The following is a 14041-nucleotide window of genomic DNA, read 5'->3' as shown; positions in this document are numbered from 1 at the left end:
AGGGGAGGCCATGTCCCACCCCACCTCTTGTTTCTGGACCCTCCTCCCCTTTGGGTGTGTGAGTGTGTTCTAATATTCTTTATGGAAAAGTGGACCAAAACCCAAAAATAATAGAGAGAGAGAGGTATTTAACTGCAATAAACTAGCCCCATGTGGCCAAAAAAAAAAAAGAGAAATGTATTCGTATTATATGTATTATTCATATTATGTGAAATATATTTATATTATATGTATGTATAAAATCATATGTATTGTTATTAATGCATTTTATGCATATAATATGTATATAGAAATATGTTCCGACATATTTATATAAGGTTACCATATAAGTATATGCCATCACTTAAACTTATGATATGATGGCCAACTTAGCATTTATACAAGGGTCAGCTTGTGTATATATATATATATATATATATATATATACACACACACATATACATTATACATATGTATGTTGTAATATATGTATGTTATAATACATATGCACATGCCTGTACACATATGTAGTATAATTGTATATATAATTAATATGTATTATAATTGTATATATGATTACATATTTATGTGTATAATTGTATATGTAATATATGCATAACATATGTATAACACAGTATAGTATAACTGTATATTGTATAACTATACTGTGTTATACATATATTATACATATATATGATTATACACATTATACATATATAAGTACAAATATTGTACATATATAGTATGTATATAATACATTATACTATTATATAAATATATGTATAGTATATACATATAGTATATGTATAGTATATATATATAATATAGTATATATGTACATATATACTGGTCCCTTGGTGAAGGGACCAGGATAGTATGATGATCTGATATAGTACTTAATTAAAAAATACAATTATGTTTTGAGCTGAAATAATATATTATTTCAGCTTTGAAAAGCTCCTGCCTTAAATGCCTGTATATTTATACACTCTGAATGATGATTATATGCACTCTGAAAAGCCGTAAAGTAGAACTAACAATCACTGAAATTTGAGAGGAAGTTGAGTGTTCTAGCTGGGGAATTAGTCCAGGAGAAAGCTAGTTGATTGGGCTGCTTTTACCAGAGTGTAGGGTAGGGTTTCTCAATGGCTGCACTGTCGACATTTGGGCCTGGATTATTTTTGCTTGTGGGGTGCCACCCTGGGCACTGTAAGGTGTTTAGCAGCATCCCTGGCCTCCACCCACTAGATTCCAGTAGCACCTCCAAGTTGTGATGACCAAAGTGTCTCCAGATATTGCTAAATGTTCCCTGGGAGGGGGAGGGAAATCACCCCCGGTTATGGTTCTCAGCTTTGCAAGGCCAGAACCTGCATTTTACTGCTTTAACTGGTACAGTCAGAGAAAACTGGTTTTCTGGAATGAAATTCACAGGAGACTGATTCTTTTTTTTTTTTTTTTTTTAATTAATTAATTAATTAATTAATTTTTGGCTGCATTGAGTCTTTGTTGCTGCGCATGGGCTTTCTCTAGTTGTGGTGAGCGGGGAAGTGGGGGGCTCTACTCTTCATTACAGTGCGCAGGCTTCTCATTGCGGTGGCTTCTCTTCTTGGGAGCACGGGCTCTAGGCGCGCGGACTTCAGTAGTTGTGGCTCGCGGGCTTAGTTGCTCCGTGGCACGTGGGATCTTCCCAGACCAGGGCTCGAACCCGTGTCCCCTGCATTGGCAGGCGGATTCTTAACCACTGTGCCATGAGGGAAGTCCCAGGAGACTGATTCTTAATCCAGAATACAATTTCATTAATGCCTAGAGGGAAATATCCGTTTTACTCACTCCAGACTCATTATTGCTGAGATCCCCCTCCCCTGGTGTTAAGACTATTGCAGATCAAATTGGTAATAAACAAATAGCCTGGCAAACCTGGCATTGGAGCATGTACCTTCTTGAGAGGTATTTTATTCATGTCATTATGGTGTCTGATGAAATTCCTGTGCTCCAGACCTAAAGAAATAGTGATTATAGTCATGGTGTTCTTACTAGATTCTGGACTCCAACTCACTTCATAAACATCATGGTCCCATCACAATGAGATGAGCAAATTAACCAAACTCTGTGACTCAATTTTACCTCATCTGTAAAATAATATCAGTACCTCAAAGAGGAGTGGTAAAGATTGGTAACTACGTGTTGAATGGCTGTGAGTTCTTAGCAGAGAATGCTCACTGAATGTGTGTTCACTATTACTAGTTCTATGTAAGAATAACTTTAGAATATTCTGCTGCTGAATAAACATACCACAGATTGGGGGGAAGTGTATACACTCATGTAACCACCACTCAGACCTACAGCTAGAACTTTACCAAACACCAGAAGTCCCCATCTGTCCTCCCCCGACCCCTGTCCCCTGCCGATCTCTTTCCCGTATCGCATGTCCCTCTTCTCACAAATGGAATAAGCACCACTTCTCTTAGATTAATCCCATTCTTTTTAAGCTAAAAGTAAAACAGTATTGAGTCTCAGTTTATAGTGGCAAAAACAAATGTGCAATAAATATATGCCCTCTAGAGTGATTGCACTAGAGAGGCATTTTACATCTGAAACATTGATTTGAATCTGCATAATTGATTGTGAATTGCAGTTAAACAGCCTTGTTGGGTCACACTTATACCTGAATACTCATAATGATTCAAAAATGATTATAGTTTTGGTAGACACACACCCACAAATGCACACCCCCCCCAATATAGATAATGTGCTCATTTGTGCACGCTAACACACACGTCATAGCTTCCACAGCATAGTAAAGCGTTTTGGTTGTTGCTTGTGATTGGGTGTAATCAGAATTTCCTTCAACACTTCATGGATTGTTATGTCTTTTTATGTCTACACTTCTTAACACTTGAATTACAGCTAGATTGAGTGTCAGTACTTAAGCCAGTCAGTAGACATGCAGGAACTGTGGGCCAGTTATCAAGTCTTTCTTAAGAGCTAGCTAAAGCAGGGGTCCCCAACCCCCAGGCCACAGGCTGGTAGCAGTCTGTGGTCTGTTAGGAACCAGGCTGCACAGCAGGAGGTGAGCTGTGGGCAAACGAGCGTAGCTTCATCTGTACTTACAGCCGCTCCCCATCGCTCGCATTACCGCCTGAGCTCCACCTCCTGTCAGCATTATGGTGAGTTGTATAATTATTTCATTTTATATTACAATGTAATAATAATAGAAATAAAGTGCACAGTAAATGTAATGCACTTGAATCAACCTGAAACCATCCCCCCACATCTGTGGAAAAATTGTCTTCCATGAAACTGGTCCCTGGTGCCAAAAAGTTTGGGGACCGCTGAGCTAAAGAGTTTAAGGTGTGAAAGAAGAAAAAGGGGACTTTAAATGAAAATGAGACAATCTTAAAAAATAAAATGCTACCTTTAGCAAATTCTTTTGAAAGGCAATCAGATGTTAAGTTGGTAAATTTTTACTTACCACTTATACTTTAAACCTTTAACTTTAAGAAAAAGTACATATTTCAAACGGCAGGACTGCAGAAAAACATTGTAGTTTGAATATTTAAGCAGTAAAATTGATAGTGACTATTTTATAAAAACCTATGTTCAAGAGGCATAGGCTTCATAAAATTTCAGATGAATCTAGATAATTCCTAGATTTATTTAAAATGTTTATTGTTAATTTCAAAATTGGGACAATAATCCTGCATGATTTTTAATTACCAACATATGTTAAATCCTAAATATAAGAGAAGTATTTTCTGATTAGAGCAAAAATGGCAACAACTTAATAATCGTATAAAATGAAAATCTGAAGACTGCATGAAATGAAGAATTAGCTGAATAAAATAAGCATGTATAGATATGATGGTCAACATGAGACTGTTCTTATACTTTTCCTCACTCTTTGTGCCTTACTTTTTATTGGATATGTGATATACATAATAGGATAGATAAGACATGTATGTACTTTCATATATATCCTTACATACCTATTCATATACACATACAGGTATGTGTATGTATACACACACACGCACACACGCACACACACACTGCCTTCCTTTAGAAGTAACCACTATCCTGAATTCTAAGCTTTTCATTTCTTTGTTTTTTTAAATAGTTTTCTGTCCTAGTCACATGTGTCCCTAAATAATGTATTACTTAGCTTTGCTTGTTTTTAAGATTCTCCTATAACTTTTTTCATTAAATATTTTATTTCTAAGATCCAACCTTTTTATTTTATTTTATTTATTTTTTGGTGTGTGTTGGTGTAGTTCTTTTTCCTGCTGTATGTTATTTCATTGTGAAAAGTACTATGATTTATGGATCTCTTCTTTGATCAGTAAATGTTCCGATTGTTAATCAATTTTTGCTATCATGAACATTGTTGCTAGAAATTGCACACATCTCCCTGTGCACAAATACAAGAGTTGCTCTAGGTTAATGCTTCTCAACTTTTTTTCTGATGGCACACAGTAAATACTAGTATTTGTATAACACCCAGAAGGCAAAGCTTCTTGAGACCAGCAGTTCACCATAGGGAGGCTCTGCCCAGGAGGAAATACATATCAATGGACCATGGGGTACAGAAGTTCAAATATGCAAGCTGATGACAAATTGTTTTTTAAAAGTAGGTGCTTGCCTTTACACTCCCACTAGCAGGATGTTGGAGTTTCTCTTGGCCCACATTATCTGGACCATCTGGTGTTGTCAGATTTATTAAATCTTGCTGGCCTACTGTTTGTAAAATAGTATCTAATTGTAGTGTTAATTTACACTTTGAGTTTGATCATCATTTAATAGCAGTTCTGTGCTGTGAAATCTCTGGTCTAGCCTTATGTCATTTTTTCTAGTGTGTTTTCTAACTGATTTAAAAGGAGTTTTTGTTTCTCCTTATTTTTTTTTTTGTTTTCCTTAATTTGCAGTACTAATTGTAAACTGTTTGGGGAGTACTTTCTCCGTGTTGTGATGTTTCTCTTTACATCACATGTCTTTTGGCAGCCCTAAGTTCTTAGTTTTAATCTAGTTAAGTTTATAATTCTTTCCTAATATACATTTATTTATGTAAATTAGGAATACTGATGAGGTATTTTTGTTTCTTGTTTAAGTAAGCCGTTTCTACCTCAAGATACTATTTTGTAATTTCTACGAAGTTTTCCTTCTCCATTTCCATATGCTCTTGTCTTTAAATTCTTTTTCTCTTATTGAACTTACACTGTATATAAGCAGTGGGCATATTGTTAGAGATCCTAGATTTATTGTTTTGTTTTGTTTTGTTTTGTTTATTTGTTTTATCTGTTGAATCCAAGTAAGCTGTCAGCACATTACTAACCTGAATGTGGAATTTTTCCTTTTGGCAGACGATTGTGATGACCCTCTGGTGTCTGCCTTGTCTCAGGCATCATTCAGCAGTTCATCCGAGCTCTCTAGCAGCCATGGTCCTGGATTTGCAAGGCTAAATCGAAGAGATGGTAAGTCTGCTTTTTCTGCTCTGATTGGTTCATGATGAATCTCATTCGTCTTCCATTCTCTTTTAGTAAGATCATTGTAAGTGATATATTGTAAAAGGTAGTAAATTTCTTAATAAGCAAATGGCAGAAACTGATGGGATGTACATGACATTTAGGATTGGCTCTAGAATGGCAAAGGGATGCACCTGTTCCAAGATCTTGTATCATCATTTTAGGGCCCAAAGAATTGAATTCCCTAAATCTGGTGATTTTTTTAAATGTATCTTATAAAATAAACTTTTCTTTAGAATTTTTTTATTTTCATTTTTTAATTGAAATATAGTTGATGTACTATATAATTTTAGTTTTAGGTATACAATATATTGGTTTGACATTTAAATACACTGTGAAGTGATCACCATGTTATGTCTAGTAACCATACAAAGATATTACAGTATTATTAACCATATTCCTTATGCTGTATATTACATCCCATGACTTATTTATCTTATAACTGGAGGTTTGTACCTCCTAATTCCCTTCACCTATTTTACTCATCCCCTCAGCCCTCCTCCTCTGATAACCACCTCTTTGTTCTCTGTATCTATGAGTCTGATTTCATTTTGTTTTGTTTGTTTTTTAGATCCCAGATATAAGTGCAATCATACGGGTTTGTCTTTCTCTGACTTATTTCACTTAGCATAATACCCTCTAGATCCATCTAAGTTGTCACAAATGGCAAGATTTTATTTTTTTAATGAAAAATAAACATTCCACTGTATATGTATATACCACATCTTCTTCATCCATTCATCTACAAAGGACACTTAAGTTGCTTCCATATCCTGGCTATTGTAAATAATGCTGCAGTGAACATAGGAGTACATATATCTTTTTGAATTAGTGTTTTTATTTTCTTGGGGTAAATACCCAGAAGTGAAATTGCTGGACCTTATAGTAGTTCTGTTTTTAATTTTTTGAGTAACCTCCATACTGTTTTCCATAGCAGCTGCACCAGTTAATCCCACCAACAGTGCACCAGGGTTCCTCTTTCTCTACATCCTCGCAGACAGTTGTCATTTCTTGCCTTTTGGATGATAGCCATTCTGACAGGTGTGAGATACATCTCATTGTGGTTTTGATTTGCATTTCCCTGGTGATGAGTGATGTTGAGCCTGTTTTCAGGTGTCTGATGGCCATTTCTGTGTATTCTTTGAAAAAATGTCTCTTCAGGTCCTCTGCCAATTTTTAAATTGAATTGTTTGTTTTTATGATATTGAGCTGTTTGAGTCCTTTGTATATTTTGGATATTAAACCCTATTCGAATATGTCATTTGCAAATATCTTCTCCCATTCAGTAGGCTACCTGTGTGTTTTGCTGATGGTTTTCTTCACTGTGCAGAAGCTTTTTAGTTTGATTAGGTCTCATTTGTTTATTTTTGGTTTTGTTTCTCTTGCTTGAGGAGAGAGATCCAAAAATATATTGCTAAGACCAATGTCAAAGGGCATACTGCCTATGTTTTGTTCTAGAAGTTTTATGGTTTCAGATCTTACGTTGAAGTACTTAATCCATTTTGAGTTTATTTTTGTATATGGTGTGAGAAAGTCGTCCAGTTTGATTCTTTTGCATGTAGTCTGATTTTTCCAACACCATTTATTGCAGAGGCTGTCTTTTCCCCATTGTATATTCTTGCCTTCCTTGTTGTACATTAATTGACCATATAACGTGGTTTATCACATCGATTAATTTGCAGGTATTGAGCCATTCTTGCATCCTTAGGATAAATCCCACTGGATCATGGTGCATGATCCTTTTTAATGCATTGTATATTTTGATTTTTGCATCCATGTTCATCAATGATATTGGCCCGTAATTTTTTGTGTGTTTGTGTGGTGTCCTTGTCTATGTCCTTGTCTGGTTTTGATATCATGGTGATGCTGACCTTTTAGACTGAGTTTCGAAGTATTCCTTCCTCTTCAATTTTTTGGAATAGTTTGAGAATGATAGATGTTAACTCTTCTTTAAATGTTTGGTGGAATTCACCTGTGAAGCTGTCTAGTCCTGGACTTTTGTTTGTTGGGAGTTTTTGGATTACTGATTCAATTTCATTACTAGTAGTTGGTCTGTTCAGATTTTCTATTTCTTCCTGATTCATTCTTAAAGATGGTATGTTTCTAGAAATTTATCCAGTTTTTTCTATGCTATCCAATTTGTTGTTGTATAATTATTTGTGGTAATCTCTTACGATCCTGTGTATTTCTGTGGTGTTGGTTGTAACTTTTCCTCTTTCGTTTCTGATTATAATTATTTGTGGTAATCTCTTACGATCCTGTGTATTTCTGTGGTGTTGGTTGTAACTTTTCCTCTTTCGTTTCTGATTTTATTTATTTGGTTCTCTCTTTTTTTCTTGATGAGTCTAGCTAGAGGTTTATCAATTTTGTTTATCTTGTTAAAAAACTCAGTTCTTTTTTTCATTGGTCTTTTTTTTTCTTGGTCTCTTTTTTTGTTTGTTTGTTTGTTTTAATTACTGCTCTGCTCTTTATTATTTCCTTCTGCTAACTTTGGGCTCTGTTCTTCTTTTTCTGCTTCCTTTATGTGGAAGTTCAGGTTGTCTATTTGACATTTTTCTTGTTTACTGAGGTAGGCCTGTATTGCCGTAGATTTCCATTTTCATTTTTCTCAGGGTATTTTGAAATTTCCTCTTTGATTTCTTCAATGACCCATTGGTTGTTTGGTAGCATATTGTTTAGACTCCGTGTGTTTATGTTTTTTCTAGTTTTTTTCTTGTAGTTAATTTCTAGTCTCATACTCATATGGTCAGAAAAGATGCTTGATATGGTTTCAATTTTCTTAAATTTACTGAGACTTTTTCTTGTGGCCTAGCTTGTGATCTGTCTTGGAGAATGTTCCATGTGCACTTGAAGATAATGTATATTGTGTTATTTCGGGATGAGATGTTCTGTATGTATCAATCCATCTGGTCTAATGTGTCATTTAAGGTCGGTGTTTCCTTATTGAGTTTCTGTTTGGATGATCAGTCCATTGACATAAGTGGAGTGTTAAAGTCCTTTACTGTTATTGTATTACTGTCAATTTCTCCCTTTATGTTTGTTCATATTTGCTTCATATATTGATGTGCTTCTATGTTGAGTGCATATATATTTACAAATGTTATATCTTTGTTGGGTTGATCCCTTTAGCATTTTGTAATGTCCTTCTTTGTCTCTCGTTACAATCTTTGTTTTAAAGTCTGTTTTGTCTGATATAATTACTGCTAACTCAGCTTTCTATTTGTTTCCATTTGCACGGAATTTCTTTTTCCATCCCCTCACTTTTAATCTGTGAGTGTCTTTAGATTTGTAAGGAGTCTTTTGTAGGCAGCATATATATGGGTCTTTTTTTTTTTTTTTTAATCTATTCAGCTACTGTATGTCTTTTGACTGGAGCATTTAGTCCATTTACATTTAAAGTAATTATTGATAGGAATGTACTTATTGCCATTTTGTTAATTGTTTTCTGGTTATATTTGTAGTTCTTCTCTGTTCTTTCTTCTTTTCTTGTTCTCTTCCCTTCTGATATGATGATTGTCTTTAATGTTATATTTGGATTTTTTTTCTCTTTTTTTGTGTGTATGGGTTATAGGTTTTTGGTTTGTGGTTCTATGAGGTTCATATATAATTATTTATTATATGTAGGTATCTATTTTAATTTGATGATCTCTTAAGCTGGAACACATTCTAATAACTCTATGTTTTTAGTCCCTCTACCACATTTTATGTCTTTGACATCATGTTTTGTATCTTTTTATTTTTTGTATCCCTTAAATACTTATTTAAGTATTTAAGTATACTTATTTAAGTACTTAAGTATACTTATTTAAGTATCTGTATCTGTAGATACAGATGATTTTACTATTTTTGTCTTGTAACTTTCCTACTAGCTTTATAAGTGGTTGATCCACTACCTTTACTATATGTTTACCTTTACCAGTGAGATTTTTTCCTTTTGTAATTCTCTTATTTCTAGTTGTGGCTTTTTCTTTTCTTCTTAGAAGTCCCTTTAACATTTCTTATAAGGCCAGTGTAGTGGTGCTGAACTCTTAGCTTTTGCGTCTCTGCCAAACTCTACCTGTCCTTCAAATCTGAATGATAACCTTGCTGGGTAGAGTATTCTTGGTTGTAGGGTTTTTGTTTTGTTTTAAGATTTTTTGATGTGGACCATTTTTAAAGTCTTTATCGAATTTGTTACAATATTGCTTCTGTTTTATGTTTTGGTTTTTTGGCTGTGAGGCATGTGGGATCTTAGCTCCCCAACCAGGGATCGAACCTGCACCCCCTGCATTGGAAGGCAAAGTCTTAACCACTGGACCGCCAAGGAAGTCCCTTGGTTGTAGGTTTTTTTCCTTTCATTACGTTGAATACGTCATGCACTCCCTTCTGACCTGCAAAGTTTCTGCTGAAAAGTCAGCTGATAGTCTTAATGGGAGTTCCCTTCTAGTTGCTCTTCTCTTGCTACTTTTAAGATTCTCACTTTAATCTTTAATTTTCCCATTTTAATTATAATGTGTCTTGGTGTGGACCTCTTTGGGTTCATCTTGTTTGGGACTCTGTGCTTCCTGGACCTGGATGTCTGTTTTCTTCCCCAGGTTAGGAAAGTTTCTGGGTGTTATTTCTTCCAAAACTTCTCTGGTCCTTTTTCTCTCTTTTCTTCCTCTGGGACCCTATAATGTGAATGTTCCTATGCTTGATGTTGTCTCAGAGGTCCCTTAATTACCTTTATTGAAAACGTTTTTTTTTCCTGTTCAGTTTGGTTGATTTCCACTACTCTGTCTTCCAGGTAACTAATCCATTCTTCTGTATCATCTAATCTACCGTTGATACCCTCTAGTGTATTTTTTACTTCAGTTGTTTTATTCTCCAGCTCTGATTTCTTTTTAAATTTTCTAACTCTTTGTTGAAGCTCTCACTCTGTTCATCCATTCTCCCAAGATTGGTGAACATCTTTATGATCATTATCTTGAATTCTTTATTGGGTAGATTGCTTATCTCTGTTTCATTTAGTTCTTTTCCTGAGGTTTTGTCTTGTTCTTTCATTTGGAACAGATTTCTTTGTCTCTTCATTTTCCCCAATTCTCTGTGTTTATTTCTATGTATTAGGTAGTTCCATTACAACTCCCAGTCTTTTTGAAGTGGTCTTCCATAGGAGATGTCCTCTGGGGCCAGCAGCACACTCTCTTCTGACCATCAGAGCTAGATGCTCCAGGGGTGTCCCCTGTGTGGGCTGCATGTGCCCTTTTGTTATGGCAGGGCCCACTACTGTGGGTGGGCTGGCAGGTGGGGCTGACCCCCAACCTGGCTGGCTATGTGACCTGGTGGTGCATGGCTGTTGTGGGCCCACTGGTGGGTGTTGTCGGCTCCTGGCACTAATAAGCTAGAGAGAGGATTCCAGAATGGCACTTGCCAGTGCTGGTGTCAGCTCAGTAGACGGAGATTCCAAAAATGGCCACCACCAGTGTCTCATTACCCAGGGGCGTCTCAGCTGCCTCCTGTCTCTCTGGGAGGCTCTCCACGGGCATTAAGTGAGTCTGACTCAGGTGCCTTTCAAACTACTGCCTCTGCACTGGGACTCGGAGTATGTGAGATTTTCTGCACACCCTTTAAGAGTGGAGTTTCTGTTTTCTATAGCCCTCTGGCTCTTCCAAACATACGCCCTGCTGGTTTTCAAAGCTTGACTTCTGGGGCCTCATTTTCCCTGTGCAGGATCCCTGGGCTGGGAGCCCTATGTGTGGCTTGGACACCATGCCCCTCATGGAGGACCTCTGTTGCTATGATTTCCCTCATGTTTGTGGGTCACTGATCCTGCGCTGGGGTTCCTGACCAGACCCCATCTCTGTCCCTCCTACCTGTCTTGTTGTGGCTTTTTCTTTATATTTTAGTTGTGGAAAATCTTTTCTTATCTTCAGGTTGTTCTCATAGATAGTTACTTTCTTTTCTTTTCTTTTTTTAATAAATTTATTTATTTATTTATTTTTGTCTGCGTTGGGTCTTCGTTGCTGTGTGCAGGCTTTCTCTAGTTGCGGCAAGTGGGGGCTACTCTTCGTTGTGGTGCACAGGCTCCTCATTGCAGTGGCTTCTCTTGTTGCAGAGCACGGGCTCTAGGCACACAGGCTTCAGTAGTTGTGGCTCGCGGGCTCTAGAGCACAGGCTCAGTAGTTGTGGCACACGGGCTTAGTTGCTCGACAGCATGTGGGATCTCCCTGGACCAGGGCTCGAACCTGTGTCTCCTGCATTGGCAGGCGGATTCTTAACCACTGCGCCACCAGGGAAGCCCTGATAGTTACTTTCTAAGTAGTTGTTATTTTGGTGTGCGTGTGGGAGGAGGTGAGTTCAGGGTCTTCCTACTCTGCCATCTTGATCCTAAAATATACTTTTCTACAACAGTATACAATCATTGTGTATACAGTAGCCATGAAAATTTAATTGGCCCTCTATTTCAAGATAAGCAAGGAAGTTTGCAAGAAGCGATTTTAAAAGTTGCTAGTTATTTAACAGTAATCATCCCTAAGTTTATTTAATTCTCAAAATGAATGACATAACTTTCTCTCCTGTTGAGGAATGGGAAGTTAATAAGCTTTCATGCTCCTTTAGGAATACTCAGTTCGTATTGTTGACTATCTCTTAGGTAGGTTGTGTTTAATTGCTTGAGTATGTTTAAAGAAAAGTGCAGATAATTAAATGACAACTTGCTGTAGATATAAGAGAATTTCAAAACTCTCTGCACTTAAAGACAAAGTATCGTTATTATCCCTTTCTATAATATGCTAAGGCAAAACCCATCTGCTCATGCATTCTATGGAAAGAGGATTAGCAATACTAACAAAGAAAATATTTTTAACAACCATAAAAAAAGACACCGACATCATATATTATTAAAACCATGATCCACTCATTTATTATTCCCTTCTCACATGCTGCAGCTACTACTTCTAATTTTACTCCTTGATCTTATCCTTTGTGCTGTTGTTTAATGTTTGAGTACATTGAACATTGGACATAACAAATAGATTGTGTGTGTGTGTGTGTGTGTGTGTGTGTGTGTGTGTGTGTTTTGCCATATGGTCCATGTTACAAATATCTAACTCTGTAGCATGAGTTTATTTAAAAAATTTTATCTGATATTCTTTGATACAGTCCTCTATGTGTGTTTCTTTTTTTTAAATTAGGTATAATTGCCATAACTTTGTGTGTTTCTTAGTGTGAGAATATCATTGGAGAGTAATAACTGAGATCCTTGTATCAGATGGAGAATTTTGTGGGCTTTGAATATATTTGTGTAGGTAATTCTTGTCTGTTACATTTATTTGCCTTATAGTGAAAGTTATTGTCACATTGGACTATCTCTTCCTATTTTCAATTCTGAATCCTTTACCACAGGCAAGTGAGATTTCCTAGCCCTATGGGGGGTCAGTCCAGATCCTGAACCAATGGTCCTTTCCATAGGAATGCTGTCATCACAACATTGACCTTAGAATGAAGTTTTCATCTTGTATTTCTTTTTAAAGTAAAGCAGAGTTTAGCATTTACCACCAGTCCATTTGAGTTATAATAAGGTTTCATAGGATTTGGCCCATCAAAAGAGATACAAAATTTAATGTAACTATTTATCTTTATTTTCATTTGTAGAGGTTCAATGAATCTCTCTCTCTATATGTATATATAATATGTTATTGATTTGATCAAATCATATTTTTCATTAATTTATATACTCATCAGGAGTCTCTATCAGTAGGACTCATTTTCATTCTTAATTCGTTTCTATGGCTCTTGGTGAAACACAATATTAAACTTCATGAATCTCATTTGCATGTTAATGAAATGGAGAAACACAACAGGATCATTTTAATTATCTTTTGCTGGTTGTCAACCTGCTTGATTACATTTTTCTTTTTTATTTAGTTTTTCTTTTTTTACCTGTTAATTACATGAAGTGTTCACAAGAGAGTATCAGATTTTGAAAGATTTATTAAAGGCTGTATATTATACTAGTATGCTGACATTCCTTGTGGTATTTAAATCAGGCTATGGAAGGGTGTTCAGCTAAGTCAGCAGGTCACGTATAAATAAACTAAATCAGCAAATAAAGATCCTAGTATCCTAGAAACACATATAGGGTTACCTTTTTGCTATGGAATCTGGAAAACTTAGAGCCAAAGAACAGACAAGCAAGAAATGAGGAATCAAGCTCAACAGCCAACTGCTTTCCATCTATGAGATAAGAAGTGCCCTGGGTTACACTGTGATAATGACTAGGCCCTGTAATGGGGAAAGGAAATCAGAAAAAGACTACAGTTAAATGTAATTATTCCATTTCTACCAGTAGGGAAGAAGAAAAGTTTACTTTTTTTGAGGTATATTAATTTAATTTTGTCACTTAATTCCATTGTGGGTTGAAATGTGTCCTTCAAAAGGATACATTCACGTCTTAACCCTGATACCTATGAATGTGACCTTATTTAGACCTAGAGTCTTTGCAGATGTGATCAAGTTAAGATAAGGTCATATTGGATTAGGGTGGGCTCCAGATAAGGCCTTATAAGGAGAATGAGATTTGGAGA

The 14041-nt window shown here is 36.1% G+C and overlaps 1 protein-coding gene across 6 annotated transcripts in view; it reads left to right on the top strand.

The window, feature by feature from the left end:
- CNTNAP4 (contactin associated protein family member 4) overlaps positions 1-14041 on the top strand; it is a 254199-nt gene that overhangs the window by 32346 nt on the left and 207812 nt on the right. For all 6 annotated transcript variants that reach the window (XM_068527510.1, XM_068527511.1, XM_068527512.1 and 3 more), the window contains exon 2: positions 5337-5447. In XM_068527510.1, coding sequence (XP_068383611.1) covers positions 5337-5447 — 111 coding nt within the window. The remainder of the gene's footprint in view (positions 1-5336; positions 5448-14041) is intronic.

This window comes from Eschrichtius robustus, chromosome 19 (assembly GCF_028021215.1).
Source record: "Eschrichtius robustus isolate mEscRob2 chromosome 19, mEscRob2.pri, whole genome shotgun sequence".
NCBI lineage: Eukaryota > Metazoa > Chordata > Mammalia > Artiodactyla > Eschrichtiidae > Eschrichtius > Eschrichtius robustus.
This window is presented reverse-complemented; position numbering and strand designations above follow the sequence as displayed.